General features: G+C 41.3%; 1 protein-coding gene across 1 annotated transcript; it reads left to right on the top strand.

Annotated features, from left to right (window-relative positions):
• The first annotated feature begins 2563 nt into the window (after positions 1-2563).
• Positions 2564-9666, top strand: kat7b (K(lysine) acetyltransferase 7b). The gene is made up of 14 exons (XM_056429519.1): positions 2564-2727; positions 3675-3825; positions 3924-4175; positions 4332-4414; positions 4556-4633; positions 4799-4897; positions 4987-5097; positions 5596-5787; positions 7072-7161; positions 7279-7419; positions 7563-7656; positions 7988-8134; positions 8287-8393; positions 8644-9666. Exons 1-14 carry the CDS (start codon positions 2710-2712, stop codon positions 8743-8745), a joined length of 1665 nt encoding a protein of 554 aa, XP_056285494.1. The 5' UTR covers positions 2564-2709; the 3' UTR covers positions 8746-9666.
• The last annotated feature ends 11434 nt before the right edge of the window (positions 9667-21100 follow it).

Here is a 21100-nt window from a genome sequence, read left to right as displayed (position 1 = left end):
ATTACATTACTTTTGTTCCTCTTTTTTTCCGCTTTCACTTTTGAACCGGAAGTCTTGGAAACAATAAATATGTCATTCTTGGACCAGATGAATCGACCCATATAAGCCACACTTATAGGTCGTTTTAATTCTATTTTTAATTGTTTGTCATTAGTGTTATTTTGTTGCTGCTTTTCCTACAGAGTGGGAGCAATCGTCCCCACATTTGGTCCAGAACATCCTGGACTTTTTGATTTGAGATGCTTCATTCAGTTTTGCTTTAGCTGTCCCTCTGAGTTTTTTTCTCAAATGCTGGGCTCAAGGATTACAGCATATTTACTTTGTGCTTTTGCGACCACATTAGATATGATGTCTGAGTAACCATGTTGTTTAGCCACGAGGTAGCGCTGCATTAGCAGCAGCATCTATACATTTATGAATCTGACTGTGAGTGTGTGTGAGAGGGATGCTACAGCCAACTAAGCATTACATTTGAACAATGTGACGGTGATGACTAATAATTAGGAATATCCTGATCACGGTGGGAGTCACGACACTTCCTGCACAGCCTCTGAGATGCCGTGGAGTCTGTGTTGTTGTTGTTGTTGTTCAGACGATGTTGGTTGTTGTGTTAAACTGAATGCTGTAGGAAAATGAGGTGGGTGCTAAATGTCAAAATGAAGCTGCAAGCTCCAGGTATCGCAACAGGCAGCACAGGGTCAAGAAATTAACTGCTTTGTGTGTTTATTTTCCTTATTTGGGTATTATTGTGCCTCCAGAAAAAGTAAAAAAATAAATGTAATACATCTTCTAATACAGGCCTCTTCAACTAGCGGCCCGCGGGCCGCATGCGGCCCGCTTGAGTTTAACTCTGGCCCGCGCGACTCTCACTAGCACCCCCGTCAACAATCCTTCTCGGCTCGCGCGCCTCCCTCACGAGCACCCCGTCAACAATCTTTCTCGGCTCGCGCGCCTCTCTCACTAGCACCCCGTCAACAATCCTTCTCGGCTCGCGCGCCTCTCACTAGCACCCCCGTCAACAATCCTTCTCGGCTCGCGCGCGACTCTCACTAGCACCCCCCCCCCGTCAACAACTCATCAATATTCTGTGCGGCCCTCACACCCCCTGTGATTTTCTTATTTGGCCCACTTGCTACTGAAGTTGAATAGCCCTGTTCTAATACATGAGTTTTATTATCTGTTTCATTTGCTTGAATGATTGAACCACCAGTCCTACAATTAACGCAAACCCCATTTATATTTCTATAGGTACTGAGATATGTGGGTTCACTTTCTACGGTTATTATCCATATTCGTTGAATCAAAGGAAAACATATCTTTTATGACGAAGCAGCATCGCTCCAAGAAAAAAACTGACGGATCTTTAAAACATGATGAATGTGTCAATAACTTTGTATGTTGCCCAGGAATATGACAATAAACAGGAAGTTGAGAAATTAAAAAAGGCTGGTGACTTGAGATCTTGGTTGAGAAAAAAAAAGGTTTTATTGGACCACCTGATCATTATTCTGGGTTGTTTCCCAAAAGACACAAATGGAAATCACCTTTCATATTGGATGTACAACAACCAGCTTACCGTCTACCAGACTAAGAGCAGGATAAATTATGAAAGGGAAATAATTACATTTAAGGCGCCCTGATAACTAGAAACCATGCATTCTAAATGTGAAGGTAACACATTTATGGATTATCACAAGGCAGCAGTAAGCAACCACCTGGGAGACAGTGGGTCAGCAGCTTCTGCGGTGTTCGCCCAAGAAACAGCAGAATGAGGTGGAAATATAAATATGATAACAGCAACAACTCTGCACAGACACATTACTTTGATTAATCTATAGTATGAACTGTGTTGCATTAAACAATGCAACGATTAAGTGACAAGTTGATTATTGCTGTGTACACACACACACACACACACACACATATATATATCATATATATATACATATAATATATATATATATGAATATTAAGATTCCTGTCGTCACCATTGTCGCTAACATATCCAGGTTTATTTATTATTATTTATATTTATTTATTAATATTCTTCTAATGTTACCCTGCTATGTGTTTGCATCATAGAACACTGTAAATACGAATATATTATATATATATATATATATATATATATATATATATATGTGTGTGTGTGTGTGTGTGTGTGTGTGTGTGTGTGTGTGTTAAACAATGTAAGGGTTGTAGGCTACTCGTGGAACTATTTGGATTATTTAACAAAAAGTGGATATATGTTAACATTTTTGTTTCATATGAAAATGGTAAATAAGAGTTGACTGACCATCAATGGTGTAACTCTGTCTTGACTCTTTAATTGAAGCATGAAAAACGTTTAAATATTTAAACTTCATCCGCCAAAGAAACTACGTTTAAATGCTTAAAAAAGGCCACTTGTGTCTTTAGTGTGTCAAATGTATTATAATGGTATTGACGAGAAAAGAAAGATCGCCCCCTGCTGGTTTGGAGGTGCACACGCCGGAGCGTTCTCACCGGAAATGCAGTTCTCCGGCCTGTCTATGAGGGGAATGTGGCGCGAGAGACCCGCGAGACCCGGGGAAACGCTGTGTACATTTAAACTTCTGCCTGGAAAAAAATCAATAAATAGTTTTCTGCGGTGCTTCTTTTTTTTAAGTTTGGGAAATTCTGCCTTTTCTGACTGCAAACCCGCAGGAAGTGCCGCACATCAAGCTGAAAATGCCTCGCAGACCACAGGTAGGAACGAATGTAGGTCGCACGAGAGCTAACGTTAGCTAACTTCTCGTTAGCTTACGCTCCACCATATTACATTCAATAATTGGAACATTTAGCATGCTGCAACATGGGGTTTGTTATGAACACATTCAGTCCACCGTGCACCATTTAACAATTACATTGGTTGCTCAACTATCATTTGTCATATTTAGTTATTGTCCACATTTCGATCCACGTCAAGGAATATCATTTACGTTACATCTTGGTGGGCAGTGAAGAACAGCTAAACCAAATGTCGAAATGTAACATTGGTATTACTGACATTTCGTCTTCTTTTTTTGGGTTTATACATATGCCGAATTTACCATGAGACTAACATAACATGCATTATGTAATTAATATGTAAATATTCGCAGAAGGGAAAGCAGCAATACGCAGTGTATTTTAAGATGGGAGATGTGTTCAAGCTGTTTGGTAACAGACAGCTAGCTGTACGAGAAAACCGGGGCGCTAAGCTAACAATATTACGTTGCTAAAATGCTAACTAAGATTGATGCCTGGTCGCGTCGCCACTACTATGGATAGCAACTTTGATATTATTTGACAAGCTGCCCTCTGAAAAGTATTACAATGCTAACTGTTAACAACTGTTATAGTTAAAACGTTAGCCACAGCTGTTAAACTATGCTAACAGTGAGCCATCAGCTGTCTGTGGCCTTTCTCTCAAATATTGATTCCAGAGCTGGACAATAACGGCGGTTAAACCCGTTAATAGCACCTCGTAGTCCGAGATGCTGGTTTTATTAATATATAATCTACAGTTCATAGTAAGCTAACTCCATTGAATGTGCTGTGTACCCCTATTGTCTACTTTACATCACTCACACTGGGGCCAACAGCTTCTACATTATTGCACCGGTAACACAATTTGTATAGGATGCTTCATTTAAGTTTCCTCCCCCTGATAGAGACATATGGTCGGGAGTGGTTCAGATGGAACTGAAGACTCGGACTCCTCCGCCGAAAGAGAACAGACCAATAGCTCGGAAAGTGATGGGAACATACCGAAGAGACAGCGCCTCACCAGAGCCTCAACTCGCCTTAGCCAAAGCTCTCAGGGTTGGCTAACATCCTATAATGACACAATATACGTTTTGACAGTGTACTTCCTCGCAGGTGTAAAATGAACGTTGTGGTTTGACTCCTTTTTGCTTTAGATACTCCGGACTTGAAGCGAGCTGCTGACCATGATGAATCTCCACCATTGACGCCTACGGGAAATGCCCCCTCTTCTGAGTCTGAGCTGGACATCTCCAGCCCCAATGCCTCTCACGATGAGAGCACGGCCAAAGATCAAGCCAACAGAGGAGACTCGGACAAGGACCTCTCCCATCGACCCAAGCGCCGTCGCTGTCACGAGACTTATAACTTCAACATGAAATGCCCGACGCCAGGATGCAATTCACTTGGTAAATCTCTTCCCTTCTGGAAATGTTTTACATATGCTCATCAATGGAATCCCTGATTATCTATTTAAATATACTGAATTTGATTTGTAGTCAGTGACATCATGTATTATCTTTTGTTCTAATGTCAATTACCTCCTTTTTTGTCAATTTACGAAGGTCATCTCACGGGAAAACATGAACGTCATTTTGCTGTATCAGGTTGCCCTCTTTACCACAATCTTTCTGCTGATGAATGCAAAGTGAGATGATGGTGATGTAATTTACCTGTTAGTTACGGTTGAGAATAACAAAACAAGTTTGACAATTGGTATCATATAATATGTTACGTAGCAATATTTAATAAATATGTAACAGTTTGAGCGGCACCGTACTCATTTCAGGTGAAAGCCGTCAGCCGTGAGAAACAAGAGGAGGAGGTGAAGGAAGAAAACAACTCGCGCCATGCAACTCGCCACCAGGTAATCTCCCTTTTGCAATGATTGACATCACATGAATTATGTTTACTTTCCAACGTGAAGCATATTAACATTATGGAGGGTTGCACAATTGATAGTGTTTACAAATCTAGTTGTTATTGTGCAGGTTTGATATTATTGTGAAATGTTATGTATTTTTATTTTCAGACGCCAACATTGAAACAGAGCCGATACAAAGAGCAGGTGTCTGAGATGAGGAAGGGGCGAAACTCTGGCCTTCAGAAGGAGCAGAAAGAAAAGCACATGGTACATTGCTGGCACGCCGAACTTGCCATTTTCCGTTTGTATATTGGGCGATGCATCGTAAAATATCCACTCCTCTGTCTGGTCCACAGGAGCATCGGCAAACACACGGCAACACCAGAGAGCCTTTGCTGGAGAACATCACGAGTGAATATGACCTGGAGCTCTTCAGAAAAGCCCAGGCCCGTGCATCTGAAGATCTGGTAATGGCTGCTTAATTTCTGCATTTCTGCATTTATGTTATCATAATAAATACTAGTTAATGTCTTTGTATTCAAAAAAATAATGGCTGATTATTTGCTGCAGTGTTATTACCTGCTTTGGTGTTAGATACAAAAACATTGACTCTCTGTCTTGAGTCTTTCTATTTCAACATCCATGTACTAACGCAGACCGGCCAATCAAAGGCCTCGGCCAGGGTCCTCCAACTCTCCGCCTGTGCTCCACAGACTCCCATGTAGTAGTTTAAGATTGTATTGACAGGAACAGTGTTGTTCTTTTAATATTCTTATTTCTATCTTCATCGCCAGGTGATGTGGTGGTTTACTTGAATCTTTGGTCTTTAGCTACTATCTTTTATCTTTTCATCAATACTGAATCAGTTTGTCAATTGTGATGCTTTCTATAAATGCAGCTGAATAGCCTTATCATACAGGTTGATGTGAAGACCAGCAGTGACGGCGTGTACTTCCCTCCTGCAGGAGAAGCTGCGTATCCAGGGTCAGATCACTGAGGGCAGTAACATGATCAAGACCATCCTGTTTGGCCGCTACGAGCTGGACACCTGGTACCACTCGCCCTATCCCGAGGAGTATGCACGCCTAGGTCGCCTCTACGTCTGTGAATTCTGCCTCAAGTACATGAAGAGCCAGACCATTCTCAGACGACATATGGTGAGAGTCATGACTAAAATCTCCAGGCCCGTAATACACCATTAATGTTATGCCGATTACTGATTTTTCATTAGTATATTTAATTTTGTTGTCTGTTCCTGAGATATCTACTGTAAGAAAACGATAGCTGACTAACTCGGTGATGGTTCATAATCATTATTAGGGATGCACCGATCTGATCGGCGCCGATCCATATCGGCCGATATTCCCATTATCGGTTTTGATCGGCGTTCTCAAAACGGCCGATCAGATGACGTAACATCTGCGAGAACTATCAGACGTTTCAATCGCCGCGCACCGCAACGGAGACGATGCGCCTGGCGAGGGCCGCAGAGTGAGAGGTCCACGAGGGGATCCTCACCACCGAGCGGCGTCCCCGTCCCCCGAGTTGAATCACTGGGTCAACTCAGCCGACACTCACATGTCTGAGCCCCTATAGACTGATGTTCACGGTAAACGCATTCGATCGGGAGCGCGCGAGGGTTTTGATAAAGTTAGCGGAAGGATTTAAGTGACAACATCCGGTTTTGCAAAGTTAGCGGAAAGAACCACGTGAAACAACATCCGTTTTTCAAAATAAGATGTCGACAAATCATACACTAACATATACAAGTAAACAATGAACTGATTTTGTATCTTTATCGATCTTTCCTGAGATTTAGCTTAAATTATGCTAACATTAAAACATTTTTACTGTGCCAAGGAAGAGTTTATAAAAATAAGTCAGACTTTTGAATGTTAAAAAAAGTCCTGTATATAGATTTCCCCAAGAGTTCCAGGAAATGAATAATGCAGATGTGTTCCATACATATCTGAAATCCCCTACAATAGCAATCAAACAATTTTAATGTGTCAATTAGGACATTTTTCAAAGTAAAAGTCATAAATGTTTAAAGAAATCGGTAATTTCTTTAATGTTTGAGTTGCTTTATATATGTATTTCCTCATAGTCCTAGGCAATAATGCTACACAATAAATATAATGCTTCAATCGACACCGTGATCGGTATTATCGGATCGGCAGATACTGATTTCAGTGATCGGTGATCGGTATTATCGGTGATCGGCACCAAAAACCTGATCGGTGCATCTCTAATCATTATAGCTAAAAAGATCTTTAAATGTTCAAATACACTCCCCAGACATTTGGAAATATAATTTATTCATATTGCATATCAAGCCTATTAACACCGCATTATGGCCATCAAATATACAGTATCATTTTATTCTCCCCGGGAGCTTAGGAAATAATGCTGATATGCGTGTTTATTATGTGTCTCTTTAGGCCAAGTGTGTGTGGAAGCATCCTCCAGGAGACGAGGTGTACAGGAAGGGGGGAATATCTGTGTTTGAAGTTGATGGCAAAAAGAATAAGGTAGGGAGACTTTGAAATCTTTACCCCTTCTGGTTTTTGTCGATATCTTCTAGACACATAAATCTGTAAAGCAAGCGTCACAGACGCTGACATCTTCCTAATGAGTCATTTCATTAGATCTACTGCCAGAACCTGTGTTTACTCGCCAAGCTCTTCCTGGACCACAAGACGCTGTACTACGACGTTGAGCCTTTTCTCTTCTACGTCATGACGGAGGCCGACAACACTGGCTGCCATTTAGTGGGATACTTTTCCAAGGTAAATGGGAGGAGGAAAAAAACAATAATTGAGATTTCTGCTGTGTATACAGTATATAAGAAAATATATATTGTGTAATCTATATTTTTTCGAAGGTGCAAGCAACTGGAATGTTCTTTTTTTAATTTTTATATCACTTCCAGGAGAAGAATTCCTTCCTCAACTACAATGTGTCCTGCATCCTGACGATGCCGCAGTACATGAGGCAGGGCTTCGGCAAGATGCTCATCGACTTCAGTACGTCTATTTTCACTGATTGTAGATTCACTCTGTTTTTTCTCTCATTTTGTCGATTGTTTACTGTGCCAAAATTATTCAAAAAAATGCTGAATATTTTTGAATATACTTTAAGACTAAGTCTAGGTATTCAGGGATATTTTATGAGACTGTTATGGGTCATTGCCAGATTTATTTATTTTATTCTTTACTAATTTATCTGTTTTAATTGTATGTATGGTTTTGACACCTGAATAAAATCTACATTATTACAATATTTTTATTATAAATACAATTTTTTTTTTAATGAAGTTTTTAACCACTCCCGCTGGCTCTCTTGTGCTCTGTTTAGGCTACCTGCTGTCCAAAGTAGAGGAGAAGGTGGGCTCACCCGAACGGCCTCTGTCTGACCTGGGCCTCATCAGTTACCGTAGCTACTGGAAGGAGGTGTTACTCCGATACATGTGCACTTTCCAGGGCAAGGAGATCTCCATCAAAGGTGAGCACGGTTACTCTACCATCATTAAGATGGAATACAAAATGTGGCTTGGTTGGCAAACGTTTATTTACGCCTTCAAAGATGGTCTTGAACAAAGACAACGCGTGCATATACAAATCATATTCACTGGTGCATTATCTACTGCTGCGCAGAGATCAGCCAGGAGACGGCGGTCAATCCGGTGGACATAGTAAGCACCCTGCAGTCTCTTCAGATGCTGAAGTATTGGAAGGGAAAGCACTTGGTGTTGAAGCGACAGGTAAGACGTCAGTCCAGTGACTTGTGTAGTTCTTTTTATCGGTTTAAATTCATCATCTTTTTTATTAAATTTATTCATCACGCTGACAAACTCGGATATCTAATTGAATTGTTAAATCTTAAAAACGTTTTAATGTTTTCTCACGGTCAAATAAATAACTTTTAACTTGTTTTGACGTGAGCTCAACTTTACTCGTGTTTTGTATAATTTAATTGTTGTATTATATTTGTAACTCTCTTCTCCGCCCTAGGACCTGATTGACGAGTGGAAGGCGAAGGAGATCAAGCGAGGCCACAGCAACAAAACCATCGACCCCAGCTCCCTGAAATGGACCCCCCCCAAAGGGACATAAGCACTCCACTCAGCCTCAGCAGCCACAAGTAGCCTCGACCTACGAACTGTCAATAAAGACCAGTGTTCATTCTTTCTTTTCTTATTTTCATTCATGGTTTTATTTGTCACTGAACTTTAAAAAGACTTTTTTATATTTTACGTTCCATGCGTTCCAAGTCTAACGATTCTCAACTTAAATATGGTCAAACAACAGTGGAGAATCTTTGTCCTATTCTTTTTTCTTTTTTTTTTAACTGCCATCATCTAATAAGCTTTGAATGTTAAATGATACATTGTCCAGTATGGTGGATAACATGAATGTTTGCTTTTCCTCATGCAAAAAGAAGACATAGCTGCATTTATATGCTGTTATTTTTTTATTTCATTCAAGAAATGTGAATTTTTAAGATGGTAGTTTTTGTTTGGGCTGAATACGATAATTGTTAGCATGGATTGAAACCGTAGGTGGGGTGAATCTTCAGGAGTATGATGTATGGTAACATTTTCTTTGGTTGGTGTAAACTTGTATAGATCATAATAATGTGTACTTCTGTTTTGTTCAAGCTCCATCAAAACAGGAATTGGACCCATTCCTCTGATGAACCTGCCAAGGGATGGACATATAAATGATGGATATTTTGAATTTGCTGAGAATATAATACAAAATGAAGACAATGCCACTGTAAGAATGCACATAGAAATAAAACAACCTCAGGTTTTTATACTGATTCAATCATACCTTGCTTCTGTGGTTTCTCCGAAACATGGATCACAGTGGTTGTTGCAGATGGAATTTCTCTGGTTAAAGATCCTGTATAAAAAGAATCATAAAACATTTGAACTCAACATTTCAATGGGCCTTGTACTTTTAATCATAGCTGTTAAATGTGTATTTGGTATTTTTTAATATCAATAAAGCTGCTTTGATATTTTAAAATGACTTGGATATACGTCTGTTTGATGTTTGTGCTTTACCGCCGCTGGAAACGCTTCTCCCCATCAGACCCACAAACACCTCTCCCTTGTTTCCTATACATGTGAGAAAAATGCACTCGTTTATTTTTCATAACGAACGTGGCCATAAATACATTATTTAGATTGAGGCGAAATCAACATCAAGCTACTTACGTCTGTCTACTTTGAAAGGTTTCTTTATACCTGTGAGAGATACAAAAATAACCAGTTACAGCTGTATTTATTTTCATGTACCAGTTTTTTTCTTCTATTCATCACCATAGACATACAAGGAAAATTAACAACTTTTTAGACATGTTTTTTGTAGTTGTTGCAGAGTGAGGCCACCTGAGCGTTTCCCCATGAGTCCATAGAAGCGAAGGGCTTTAGATCTCTTCATCAAACTGACCATCGGATGGGTCAGACTGGCCTCCATTGACTCATCCTGCCAGAAAAAAACATTTAAAATACACATTTCTCTTTATATTATTTCCTACATTGCCTATCAACATACTTCTGTTAACGTAATCACGGACGCTCACCTGCCAGTCTTCAGATAACCTCCTCTCCTCTTCCCCGGGAGCAGACTGTGCCTGATAGGTTTGCACCAAAGCACAAAAAGTTACCACAACAAAATGAATCTTCCAGTTATCCATTTCTTTGGTTTGGAGGAAATGCTTCGGTTCTGTATCTCTTTGATAACGTTGTTTCTTTTTATCTTAAAAAAAAGAAGCTAAAAAGTCATTTAACCAGATATTGGGCAGATGTGATTCAACGTTATTCTATCTGCCCCAGCTGGATTCAGGGTGCATTTATACCTTTACTCCCCATGCTGTTAGGCCCCTCCCCCTCCAAACACCAGCATGCACTTGCTTCCATCGCATTTGGAAACTTCCACAATTGCTATATTACATTAAGTCTATTTTCATCTCGAGCATTAAGTATTTTTTGCAGCCATTACACATTTAATATCTGATGAATCAAAAGAATATCATCAAGTGCATCTACTGTATTTTCTCCTCTCATAGTTGGAACGAATGTCATCCAATGGTTTACAAGCCGTGTTAAATTCTTAGAAAAAAACATCTTCAATAATACGAAAGCTTAAATATTTACATTTGAGATGCTCACCTTTCATTTCCATTTTTATTAGACATCTGGATTGCTATTGATCTAAAAAGTATCCTTGTGATGTGCACGTGCTACTTTGATATCACCAAGGACATGCAGGCGCGTCGGCTGTCTGGCCAAAGCTTTGCAAATATTACCATCTGCTTTGAAGGAGCGCTTTATTAGTTAGCCCATTGACTCGGCAGCTCGTTCGGGATTTATGACACAGAGACGTGACCTCTGACCTTTTGATTTATAAAAACCTAAGAGTAAATTGCCAACGGTTCTGCGTAACATCGATGGTCAGAGACTAAACAGATTAAGAATAACAGTGCTCATTATTTAAATACACCAGCAAATAGACGGTAGACATTTCAAGTGCAATGGTTTATGTATAAAATGTGTCGCAAACTGAAATATATCAATATTTATAACTTTTTGCTCATGGAATATATGAGTCAAACAGTCAAATATTTGCTACAATGTTCACACTTATCGTGATCTTTACTTACATGGCCATCTCAATTCTATACTCCAATAAAAAGGTGAGTTTTCTCCCCAACGCTGGCTATATAAACGTCTGGAGAGGCAATTACTTGCCAATATGTGTGCTGTGAGGACGTCCACTTGAAACGAAGCTGACACACACATCAAATGCTTTGATCCACGCACAGGTGCTTCTAAAAAGCAAGAAAGGCCCGGCACAATTAGGCCGGAAAAGGCAATTACACCTGAACAGCCTCTCGTGTGCACACGGCTAATGTGGAGTGTTGAATCAAAATAAATCAGACGCACGCAACATTTGCATATGAAATGAATCGGTCACAAAGAGTTCCCTTAATAACAGAACGCAGTGTTTCCATGAGACGCAGAGGAGCTGCTCACTGGTGTGTAAAGCTTCAGGTACGTTTCACCCTCAAAATTGTGACTTTTTTGTTCATTTTTAAAGCTCATATGGCATTTAAAGAGCTGCACATGAAGCATAATCACAGGCCCTTTTTCATGAGCCTTGACTCTATTAAGGCAAGAGAGATGCTCCTGTGGATCACCTTCATATGATATGATGTCATCCGTCAAACTGGTTTCTGTAAGAGCTGGAACTGTATTCTGGTTGAATAAATCATCAACTGTGCTTCTATTTTAAAGGGAGAGACTCGTCCACAGAGACAGCGTCTGTCATCGTAATGAATTGCTGTCATTTTTTATTGAGGAAATGGGAGAAGAAGAAAAACAACAGTCATACCTTGTGGTGCCATACAGATATTTAATAATAACAGGCTGTCTTTTGTCAGACTGTGCAACAGCGGCGAAAAACACGCACCAACTAAGTTACATTATTATAACGTCATAGACAGTGCTATATTGTTGTCCTGATAAAGTGTGTGAGTATGAAATAGAAGAAAGGAGATGAATCCGCAGGAGGGCAGATCATAACACATTGTTATCTGATCCCCCCGAAGAGATAAATGGTAGATAACCTGTTGTTATGATATACATTGAATTTAAAAGACGAAGAAATAACGGCAGATAAAAAGTATATTGGTGTTTGGAGACAGTGATCATGGGAGGAAGTGTTTATTTCGTTATTTATGAGTGAAAGGAATGTGGAAAAAAAGCTTTAAAAAGAGAAATCCTGAGTATTTAAAGCCTGGTGGCAGTGATGCAACATTGTGAATGCCAACTGCCATTAAACCTCAGAGAAGAAGAAGGAGATTCTTTTTGAGGGCGTGAGCGGGCACCGAACAAAGGCCACGCCCACGTCAGGGCCCGATCCTGATGTCCCCCATTGGGCCTCGACCCCTGAACCCTCAGGGACTAACTGACCTCACCTGTTTAGTGGGTGAGGGCCTGACATGCAGTGAATACGAATGTGACGTCACTTTGATGCAACGTATCACAATACTAGCTCAACACATATGTGTGTGCTTTTATTTGACAGTGGGACAGAACTCAAACCCTCCGAGAGGATGGTGATTGGTTATTGGGCCATATTATTGTTTGTGTGTGTTTTCAATGTCGACTAACAGTCTCTCCTTTGCCTTTAATGTGTGTATTTGTGGTCAGTAGCTGCTTTGAGGAAGTGTATATTTGTGTCTATATGTCTTGGTGATATTTTCATGCAGCTGCTCATTCTAAATGAAGGCTCTGATTATTTTCCACTTTAACCTGCTGGAAATTCACTCACTGCCTTGTGTATATATTCTGTTTCCTCTGTATATTAAGTATTTTAGTATTTAGTATTTAGTAGCAGCGGGTGCACATTAGAGCATTAATACAAATAAAAGATACAAATAAAACACAAAACACAATAGCAATACTAAATACTAAATACTAATACTAAAATACTAAATATACATAAATATATATAAATAATAATAATAATAATAATAATAATAAATAAACAATAATAATAATAATAATAAAAGAATATCTAATCTAATCTAATATCTAATGCAATCTAATCTTATTCAGGTCACGCTATGTAGCATAACGCCGCTTATTGCCCCCCGTTGGGGGGTCATTTCTGTTTAATTGCCTGAGTTGTGTCTGTTTTCTGGTTCCTTCTACACGCTATGAGGAGGAAGGCGGTTCCTTATTTCAAATGGCTCATCAGTCGCGTGCAGAGGGCGCAAATGGAATTTAGTGTGTGTTTGGACAAAAGGGCTCTTGATGCTGCGTTGACTCTCAATGCAATTGTTTTTATGGCCTAAATATGTTCTTGAATTTAACTAAAGTATCATATAACACCCCCCCACAAAAAAAACCTTTCCTTTGAACATGTAAGATAGAAACGTTCTTCAGTCAAATGTAATAGAACTTTTACTTGAATACAATTCCAGTGCTCTTTCCACCTCAGTTGAGCCTTTAAGTGCCGTGACCTTTTTGGTGATGCATATTGGCAACAACACAGACTTAAAGAATGCTATCATCCTCATTTTGAAACGCCCGAGTGGCTGTGCAAGTACTTAAGGAATTATTTTGTTTGTAAGAAACTTTCTTCAGATTAAAGTTATGTCACACTGATCACGCAGTTACAGAACAAAGCATTTGTTTTCATAGTCATGAAAACAAGCGCTTTCCATATTGCGTTTTGGTAAATTGTCGAATCACAAGACTCACTGCTTTTTATATAGACTTGATATATAAAGTCTTAAATTGATCTACATGTTTTATTCCTCATCTTTGGGGCAGTCGAGGACGGTTCATTTTTAGATCGAGCTGATAATCTCCTGTTTGCATGTTTGTGTTATCAGATGAGTAAAAACCCAAAGATGCTGCACCGTGTTTAGACTACACAGACTGTGTGTGTATGACTACTGGACTCTGGACTCTGTAAGCGACTTCGGGTATTTAGAGAAGCGCTATATAAAATTGAAGGTTATTATTATTATTACAGGTGCTGCTTGATATCATCACCTTCACAGCCTACTGGTAGACCTGCTATCTCCACCCCATCTGGACCCATCTTCACACTGACACATGAGTCCATTCATGGGGACTAAGTGGACTTCACTGGAGCTGACATCATACACAAATACTCATCTTTTAAATTATTATGTGTATCAGATGTTAGGCTACTTTCTTAAAAGCTCAAATAATGACATTTATTGTCCTCCTCCCTATTTTGAAAAATGCAGAATCTATAAATGTGTAACTATTTTACCGTATTTTCTTTCTAGAAAACTGAAGATGGAACTTTAAACGACCGTAAGATGCTACATTCAACTAGCAAATGTTCTCTTTTAAGGTATTCATGAATGATATGTGACCAGTGCATTTATTCCCTTATTATATTTAAGTTTAATTTAAGTTGTATGTCTCGTTAAATATGTTGTTTACAGGACACATCTCAGCCAGCAGGGGGCAGTGTTGTCTAACAGATCAAACCGCCAACATCTGCAGAGCACCTTCAGTGTGTGTACATATCCCCCAAAATAAAAAATGTGCAAGTTCTGCCTTGATCCGGGGCAATGTGATATTTATTACGAGTTTAATTAGATTTAAATTAATTTTTTGTGTACTGTTTGTGAGTTTTTACCCCTTCAAGTGTCATCATGAAGAGTTTTTACCACCACAAACAAACCTGGATGGGTGTTGTTGCACACAGTGAAGTGAGGACCCACTGTGTTGAATTAATAATAGATGACGCCTGTATATACATTATGCTACCCTGCTATTTATTTACGATCCTATATCTGAACATTCAAATGTGAAAATATAATTCTTTACAACATGTATGCAAGTCTTATTTGTGAGTCACAAATTGTTTCAATTGTAAAGATGAGACTTTGTATATTGGAAGACTCCATCCACAATGGTATGCGGTACAACCTATTGTACATGTAACTATTAATCACGAGAGGAGTTTTCACTGTTGCTCGGCTGCTTCTTCCCGTAGTTGTTTTTCCCGTTTGATGCCCTGTGGCCCTTTACTGTGGTTTCTCTAGAGCCACACATTTAGGTTTTTTTTCTTCTTCAAGGCTCTCTGAGAATGAAAATATTACTGGTGTGCCTCTGCATGCTCAGACTGGGGAAGGGTGGGGGAGGGTGGGGGGGGGGGGTAAATGCTGGTGGTGATCCTGTCTCCATGTGTCTGACAGTGTGAGACAACGGTGTCATGGCATTGGCTCCATCGATCGTGGACCAATAGAAGCATCGGTTGTGTGTATTTAGATTATTTTTTCTTCTCGCATCTCGGCACCAAACACCACATTTCGTATTATTTATGTTTTTTTTAACTTACTTTTAATACTATGTATTATTTACTTTTAATGTGCTGTAGGTTTGCATTGTGTGTATTTTTTGTTCTTCTAACCACATATATTGTTGTAATGTGTCTTATCCTGGACTGTTTGTTCTTGTTTTACGTGTTTTATGGTCTGTCAAGAGACGAGATATGCAAATGAGCTGTATAGCTAAACTCAAGTACAGAGCATCAAATGGTGACACTGTTAGGTTGAAATAGTTTATTTCGATAACATCTGCAGAGGTCTTATGTTTTAAATTAATACATATAGAAAGATATTATAATGGAAAATATTAGGGAGAATATTGATATTGTTGTTAATGTATTATGAAGCAGGGGTAATGTTTACTCTATGCAAATGTAAATGGCAAGAATTAATGTATATTGCATGAGAGTGACTATGTTAGTATTATAGATTGACGAGGCCGATTGAATTCCGTGAAGTGACTTTTATTGTGAAAGTGACTTTAATGCGGACAATAACAAGACGGGACTCTTATTGTGAAAATATTTGTTTAGCGACTTGACCGGAAGTGACGTTTTGACCGGGGCCAGTGAGATTGAGTATGAAACTCCGTGGATTAGAGAAATCGGGTCTCTTCTACAGGTATCCCCGAGGCCGCAAGGCTGAGGGCCCGGAGGAAGAGCGCCTTGAATGTTTGTTTACACTTCCTGCCATTAAATGTTGATAACTTAATTCACGCGCGTCCGGAAGCCTGTTTTCCATCATCTGCGAAGTGCCCAGTTTCAGAACTACTTTACAACACTTATGTTTTAACTGTACATGGTCCCTTTTAAATAAAGATAATAATAATAACACCGTATCAGCGGCCTTGCTTGATGGCACCCTGAGCCCGAGTCATCACTATTAGATAATAAGGGCCTCCCCACACCCACCCTCCCCCGACCTGCCTAGCACACTCAGACGTCGGCGTGCCGTGTGGATGTCTTATCGCCGCAGCCGTCACGCTTCTTTAAGGGTGATGATGTCAGGTGGTGGAGGTTCACTGGAGCTCCCAACGCTTCTGCCTGCGTTACAAGTGTCTGATTCTTGGCTTTTGAAGTCGTTCATCATCTCCGTGAAGTGTTTCGTGTTTTAGTGTTACCTCACGACTGAGGACGTAGTCACTAGAATACCTTGCGTCATTCTCAAATGGAATTCATTCCATGGCGGCGGATGTCTTGTAAAGTTGTGACCTTCATGTTTTATTACGGTTTCACTATTATTTCCACATCGGTTCCGTCACGAGTTGCATTACCGGTACAACCAACTGGGCGGTTTCAATTACTTGAAGACTTATTTTCTTTGCAAGGAACTCCCTTGCCAGCAAAAGTTAATTGTCTGAGTCAATTAGTTGTTACTCTATGACCTCGTTTCAAGGAATAGTTTGACGTCAAAGTAAATAAACACGTTGCTCTGGGGTGATGAGTTAGAGAGCCAGGCCAGTTGTTTCCTCGTCTTCGGTCTTTGCCGCCTCCAAAATCTAAATTTTTCTTTAGGTTTCTTGTACTTTGTCACTGTGTCTCAATCTGATTGTTTGTTGTCTTTTCCCATTAACAAGTTCACCTGTTGGTTCTCGGGTCAGAACCCTCGGGTCCCCAGAGGCCCACCGGTATCCCCGTCTGGCGACCTTCTTTTTCGATGGGGACTTGTGGCTTCTTCGACGCTCTCGGCCTATACGGCGAGGACTTGTTCGGTTAGATGTGCTTATTTTGTCTGGGAGCCAATCGCCAAATTCATTCCCAAAGCCTCAGAGGTTCAAAAGCCAAGTGCATAATTGCTCCTTAAATCAATCTGCAAATTTCGTGGTCTCTGCGCTGCAAACAGTGGGCCTGGAATCGTTTATTCACCAGCAACGGCTGGCGATGGTCTGTATTTAAAGTCGCGGGAAATACTACGGTATCCTGGAGAAGATTACATTCGAATCGCAGAAGATATGTTCAATTATGGGCTTGTGGTTGACATACATTTTACATTAAGCGCAGTCCGATTCCTCCCATTTGTTCAGCCTTTTAAGGGTGTTATTGTGTTCTTGTGGTTCTCATGGCGGGGACAGGCCACACAGCGAGAACCGGCTCTGCATCTGAAACTGTTCAAACCCCCATCGCTTGAGATCTCTTTCCTCAATCCCTCTCCATCGACGTCAGTCAGCTGCATGAGAGACTTCAGAGGCAGACGGTGCGGTTGCGGCAGTGTCGCTTTAAAAGCAACAGACAGGACTCATCTCCACCTTAATAACAGCTCCTCTCTACAGACACGTCGATGCCGCCGCCATGGGCTTTACAAGCACGCCGTCCTGCTCCCTACGTCTCCCTGTGTCTTTCTTTGGACTTTCCTGTCTCTATATCCTTCTTCCTCCTTCTGTCTTTCTCTCTGTCTGTCTCTCTCTCCCTCCACTCCTCCACTCCTCCTCTCCCTGCTGTATTTGCAGGCAGCTTTAGTGCCAGACACCCTGAGGCAGCGGTAGCGCCAGCGAGTCTTCCCACCTCTGTTTTTGTGGTGGGAGATGACATGTCGAAGCTTTGAAGGGCAGAGGAAGGGAGGGAAAGGGGGAGGCAACGAGAAGGGAGGGAGGGAAGCACATCACTCGGCGCGGGGGAAAAAAAGCAAGGGACCCAGAGAGAGAGAGAGAGAATGTCATGTGGCCAGCAGTCCGCCCAGATATTCTCTTTTCTCTCCTTCTTTCTCGAGCTGTCTATGTGGGCAGGCAGGAATGGCGACAGGAAGCAACCCTCCCTCCCACCTCCTTCCTCCCTTCATCCTCTCCTCCCCTCCTTCATCTCTTCACTCACTCAGTCACTCACTTCTCATGTATGCAGAACCCCCTTTTTCCTCTTGCCCCATCCCACCTTCCACCCCACCCACTCGCGCGTCTCCTCTCTCCTCTCCGAGGCCCAGTTTCTGGTGAACTCGTGTATTCAACGCCCCCCACCGTGCCCTTATTTCGGTTTGTGTGCCTCCCTCACCCACAGGCGTGCCCGTGCACCTTAAATCAATCGGCGCTATAGTGTGCTGAGGTGTGTTGAGGTGTGTTGAGGTGTAAACTGTGAGTGAGTAGCAGACAAAACATTTTTGATTGGAGATCCTCGGGCAGAATTCCGCCTCTCGTCTGAAGGGAAAGCAGCAGTACTTTTCCAAGAATGTACTTCCATTGACTTACACAAACATGCAATATATATAAAACCCTGGCTTGTGTCTATAAAGTGTAACGAATGTCTCTCCTATACGAACACTCGGAAAAAAATAAATGCAGCCTAATAAAATACCTGCAAATGTGGGTGGGTCTTTCAGGTATTAAACTTTTTATATTTCCCCCTGGGGGGAACGCGGTGTACTAATTTGAGTACCAGAGCGGAGGGATTAAACGCTGAGGCAGACAGGAAGGAAGGCCCACACAGTAACCATCAAACATATTCTCAGAGATGCTCTGTTGAATACACAGTGCATATAGTCTCTGTTCAGTTTGGCCCACAGATAAAAAACTGTGATTTTTCCCAACCGAGCAAATAAAATGATGAAAGGAGCAGAGAACTGGGGTATGAAAAAACTTTCCACTGGCTTTGATATGGGCCTCTGATGCTACTTCAACCGTATACCTACTTGTTCTTATGAGGCTGCCTCTCACCTGCCGCACTTTCAAAGCAATCGCACATAAGTCACACACACGGCAAAGCACCTTCGAAAAAGGGACTTTTTAAGGTGGTACAGACAGAAGATATATTATAAGACACCAAGCCCCCCTTTCATGTGATCCTAAATGAGCGTGCGGCTCGGTTGAGTCTTATTGATCTAAATTCAGACCGGCACAGACAACACGACATCAGTCACAAGCAAATAGCCTGAAACGAAAAAACAAAAGAGTGTAAGATCCCTCGTCTGGCTTCCCGGAAGTTGTCCGTGTGCGTGCATCCGTGTCAGTGTCACCCTATGACATACTATTTGTGTCTGCGTATGTGTTTGCATAGATTGTATCACTGCAGGCCAGTTTGATATTTCAAGCCATTACCAGCATCAGAAGGGAGAGAGATTACAGGGTGCTGTAGCAATAACACACGCTATTAGCAAGAGAAGGTGTCATTATCCTCTGGTGTCGGGTGAGATGTCAGAGCAACTCGTCTGTGTCATGCTGGATCAGCAGGCTTAAACTGTAACAAGTGAGTAATACAAACAACATAACAAATGAGAAAACTGGGCGGGAATCTTTTTGGAAATGGAAAGTCATGTGATTAGCTGGTCTTTGTGCTGTGATAATCCGTGGCTTTGCCTGAACAAGTGGTTGATTTCTCAAGTGAAAAATATTCCCGTGCGAAAAAAAATAGATTGAATTTGACGCGGCGTGACGTTTTTTTTCTCAAATCGTGGAGCTGGCTAACTTGTAACTTACAACATATAATCGCAATGTTGTTTTGGAGAGGCTACACACACACACACGGTTACAGTGCACTTTTTTCTTTCATTTTCAGATTTCAAATCCTCTTCCCTTCGCTGTAAGTGTGTTTAAAAAACATTAAGGAAAACGCTCACGGCCGCAAAATTCGGACACACACACACATACATTTCGCCTGCCTCTTTTCCCCCCCCCTCCTCCGTCTCTCTTGTTGCGTCTAAATTTTTCCATGCCTGGCCTCCCTACTGCTGAGAGTGCTGTTCCTCGAAGCCGCAGTGTATTTTGAAGCGAGGTCGGGAGAGAGCCAGAGGCTCCGAAATCAGGCACAAGACTCCCAGTGTTCCACTGTTCGGCTTGCTCTTGGCACCAACTCCTGACCGAGAGAGGTCTAGCTCGCCACAGCCACTGTGTGTGTGTGTGTGTGTGTGTGTGCTTGTGTGTGAACATATATAGCCCTCCCCCCATCCTAACTTCTAAGCCTATATAGAAATAGCTTTGGTTGACTCATTTATGGGCTCTCCCACATAGAAACGGTACTTAGGTGTGAGTCAGAGAGGCTCGAGCACAGTTTTCTGATGGGAGAATCTTTTTTTAAATTATAAACCCCCAACCCTTACCCATATACACACAGTCTCCCCAGTAGTTACGACTAAAGTGGAGGAGGGCCCAGATGTACCGGAGTTTGACAAATCTGAACACACAAGCAATTCGGCGGAGCTCCTCTAAATTGGTTCCATACCTTGGGTGACAGCGGTGAGGTCATCACTCATAGAAACAGAGTCTAAGCTGGTGTTTCTGACAATGCTCAAATTCCCTCCTCTCCCCTGCTGCTGTCATTACAAACCACCATACAACATGTCAAGACGCTACAGGACCATGAGATGTTCTGAAAGATAGATCTTGAGTGTTTTTCGAGGGGGGGGGGGGGGGCTGGACCACACATCCAAACGTCACACTCGATTAACACGTATGGATCTGACGATAATCCCGAAGGTTTCCGTTAATAAGTCAATGGAAAGCCATCCATCTGTCTTCGTCTTGCAGACGGAATATCCACCCGGGGTCTGGAAGTCTAGGACACAACACGCAAAACCACAGCGAATATAAATAAATGGCTGTATTTCTCTCCCTGCTTTTGTCTGGTCAGGACACTCCGTGGAGAGCCTGCCAAGTTG

Source organism: Pseudoliparis swirei, chromosome 13 (assembly GCF_029220125.1).
Source record: "Pseudoliparis swirei isolate HS2019 ecotype Mariana Trench chromosome 13, NWPU_hadal_v1, whole genome shotgun sequence".
NCBI classification, from domain to species: domain Eukaryota; kingdom Metazoa; phylum Chordata; class Actinopteri; order Perciformes; family Liparidae; genus Pseudoliparis; species Pseudoliparis swirei.
The sequence above is the reverse complement of the archived record's forward strand: the minus strand, read 5'-3'. Positions and strand labels throughout refer to the sequence as shown.

What these genes read in the sequence shown, in the direction of transcription:
- kat7b (XM_056429519.1), top strand. An exon ending in GCCAGGATGCAATTCACTTG is followed by an intron (nt 4,176 to 4,331) that starts GTAAATCTCTTC and finishes CAATTTACGAAG; the next exon opens with GTCATCTCACGGGAAAACAT. An exon ending in TAGTGGGATACTTTTCCAAG is followed by an intron (nt 7,420 to 7,562) that starts GTAAATGGGAGG and finishes TATCACTTCCAG; the next exon opens with GAGAAGAATTCCTTCCTCAA.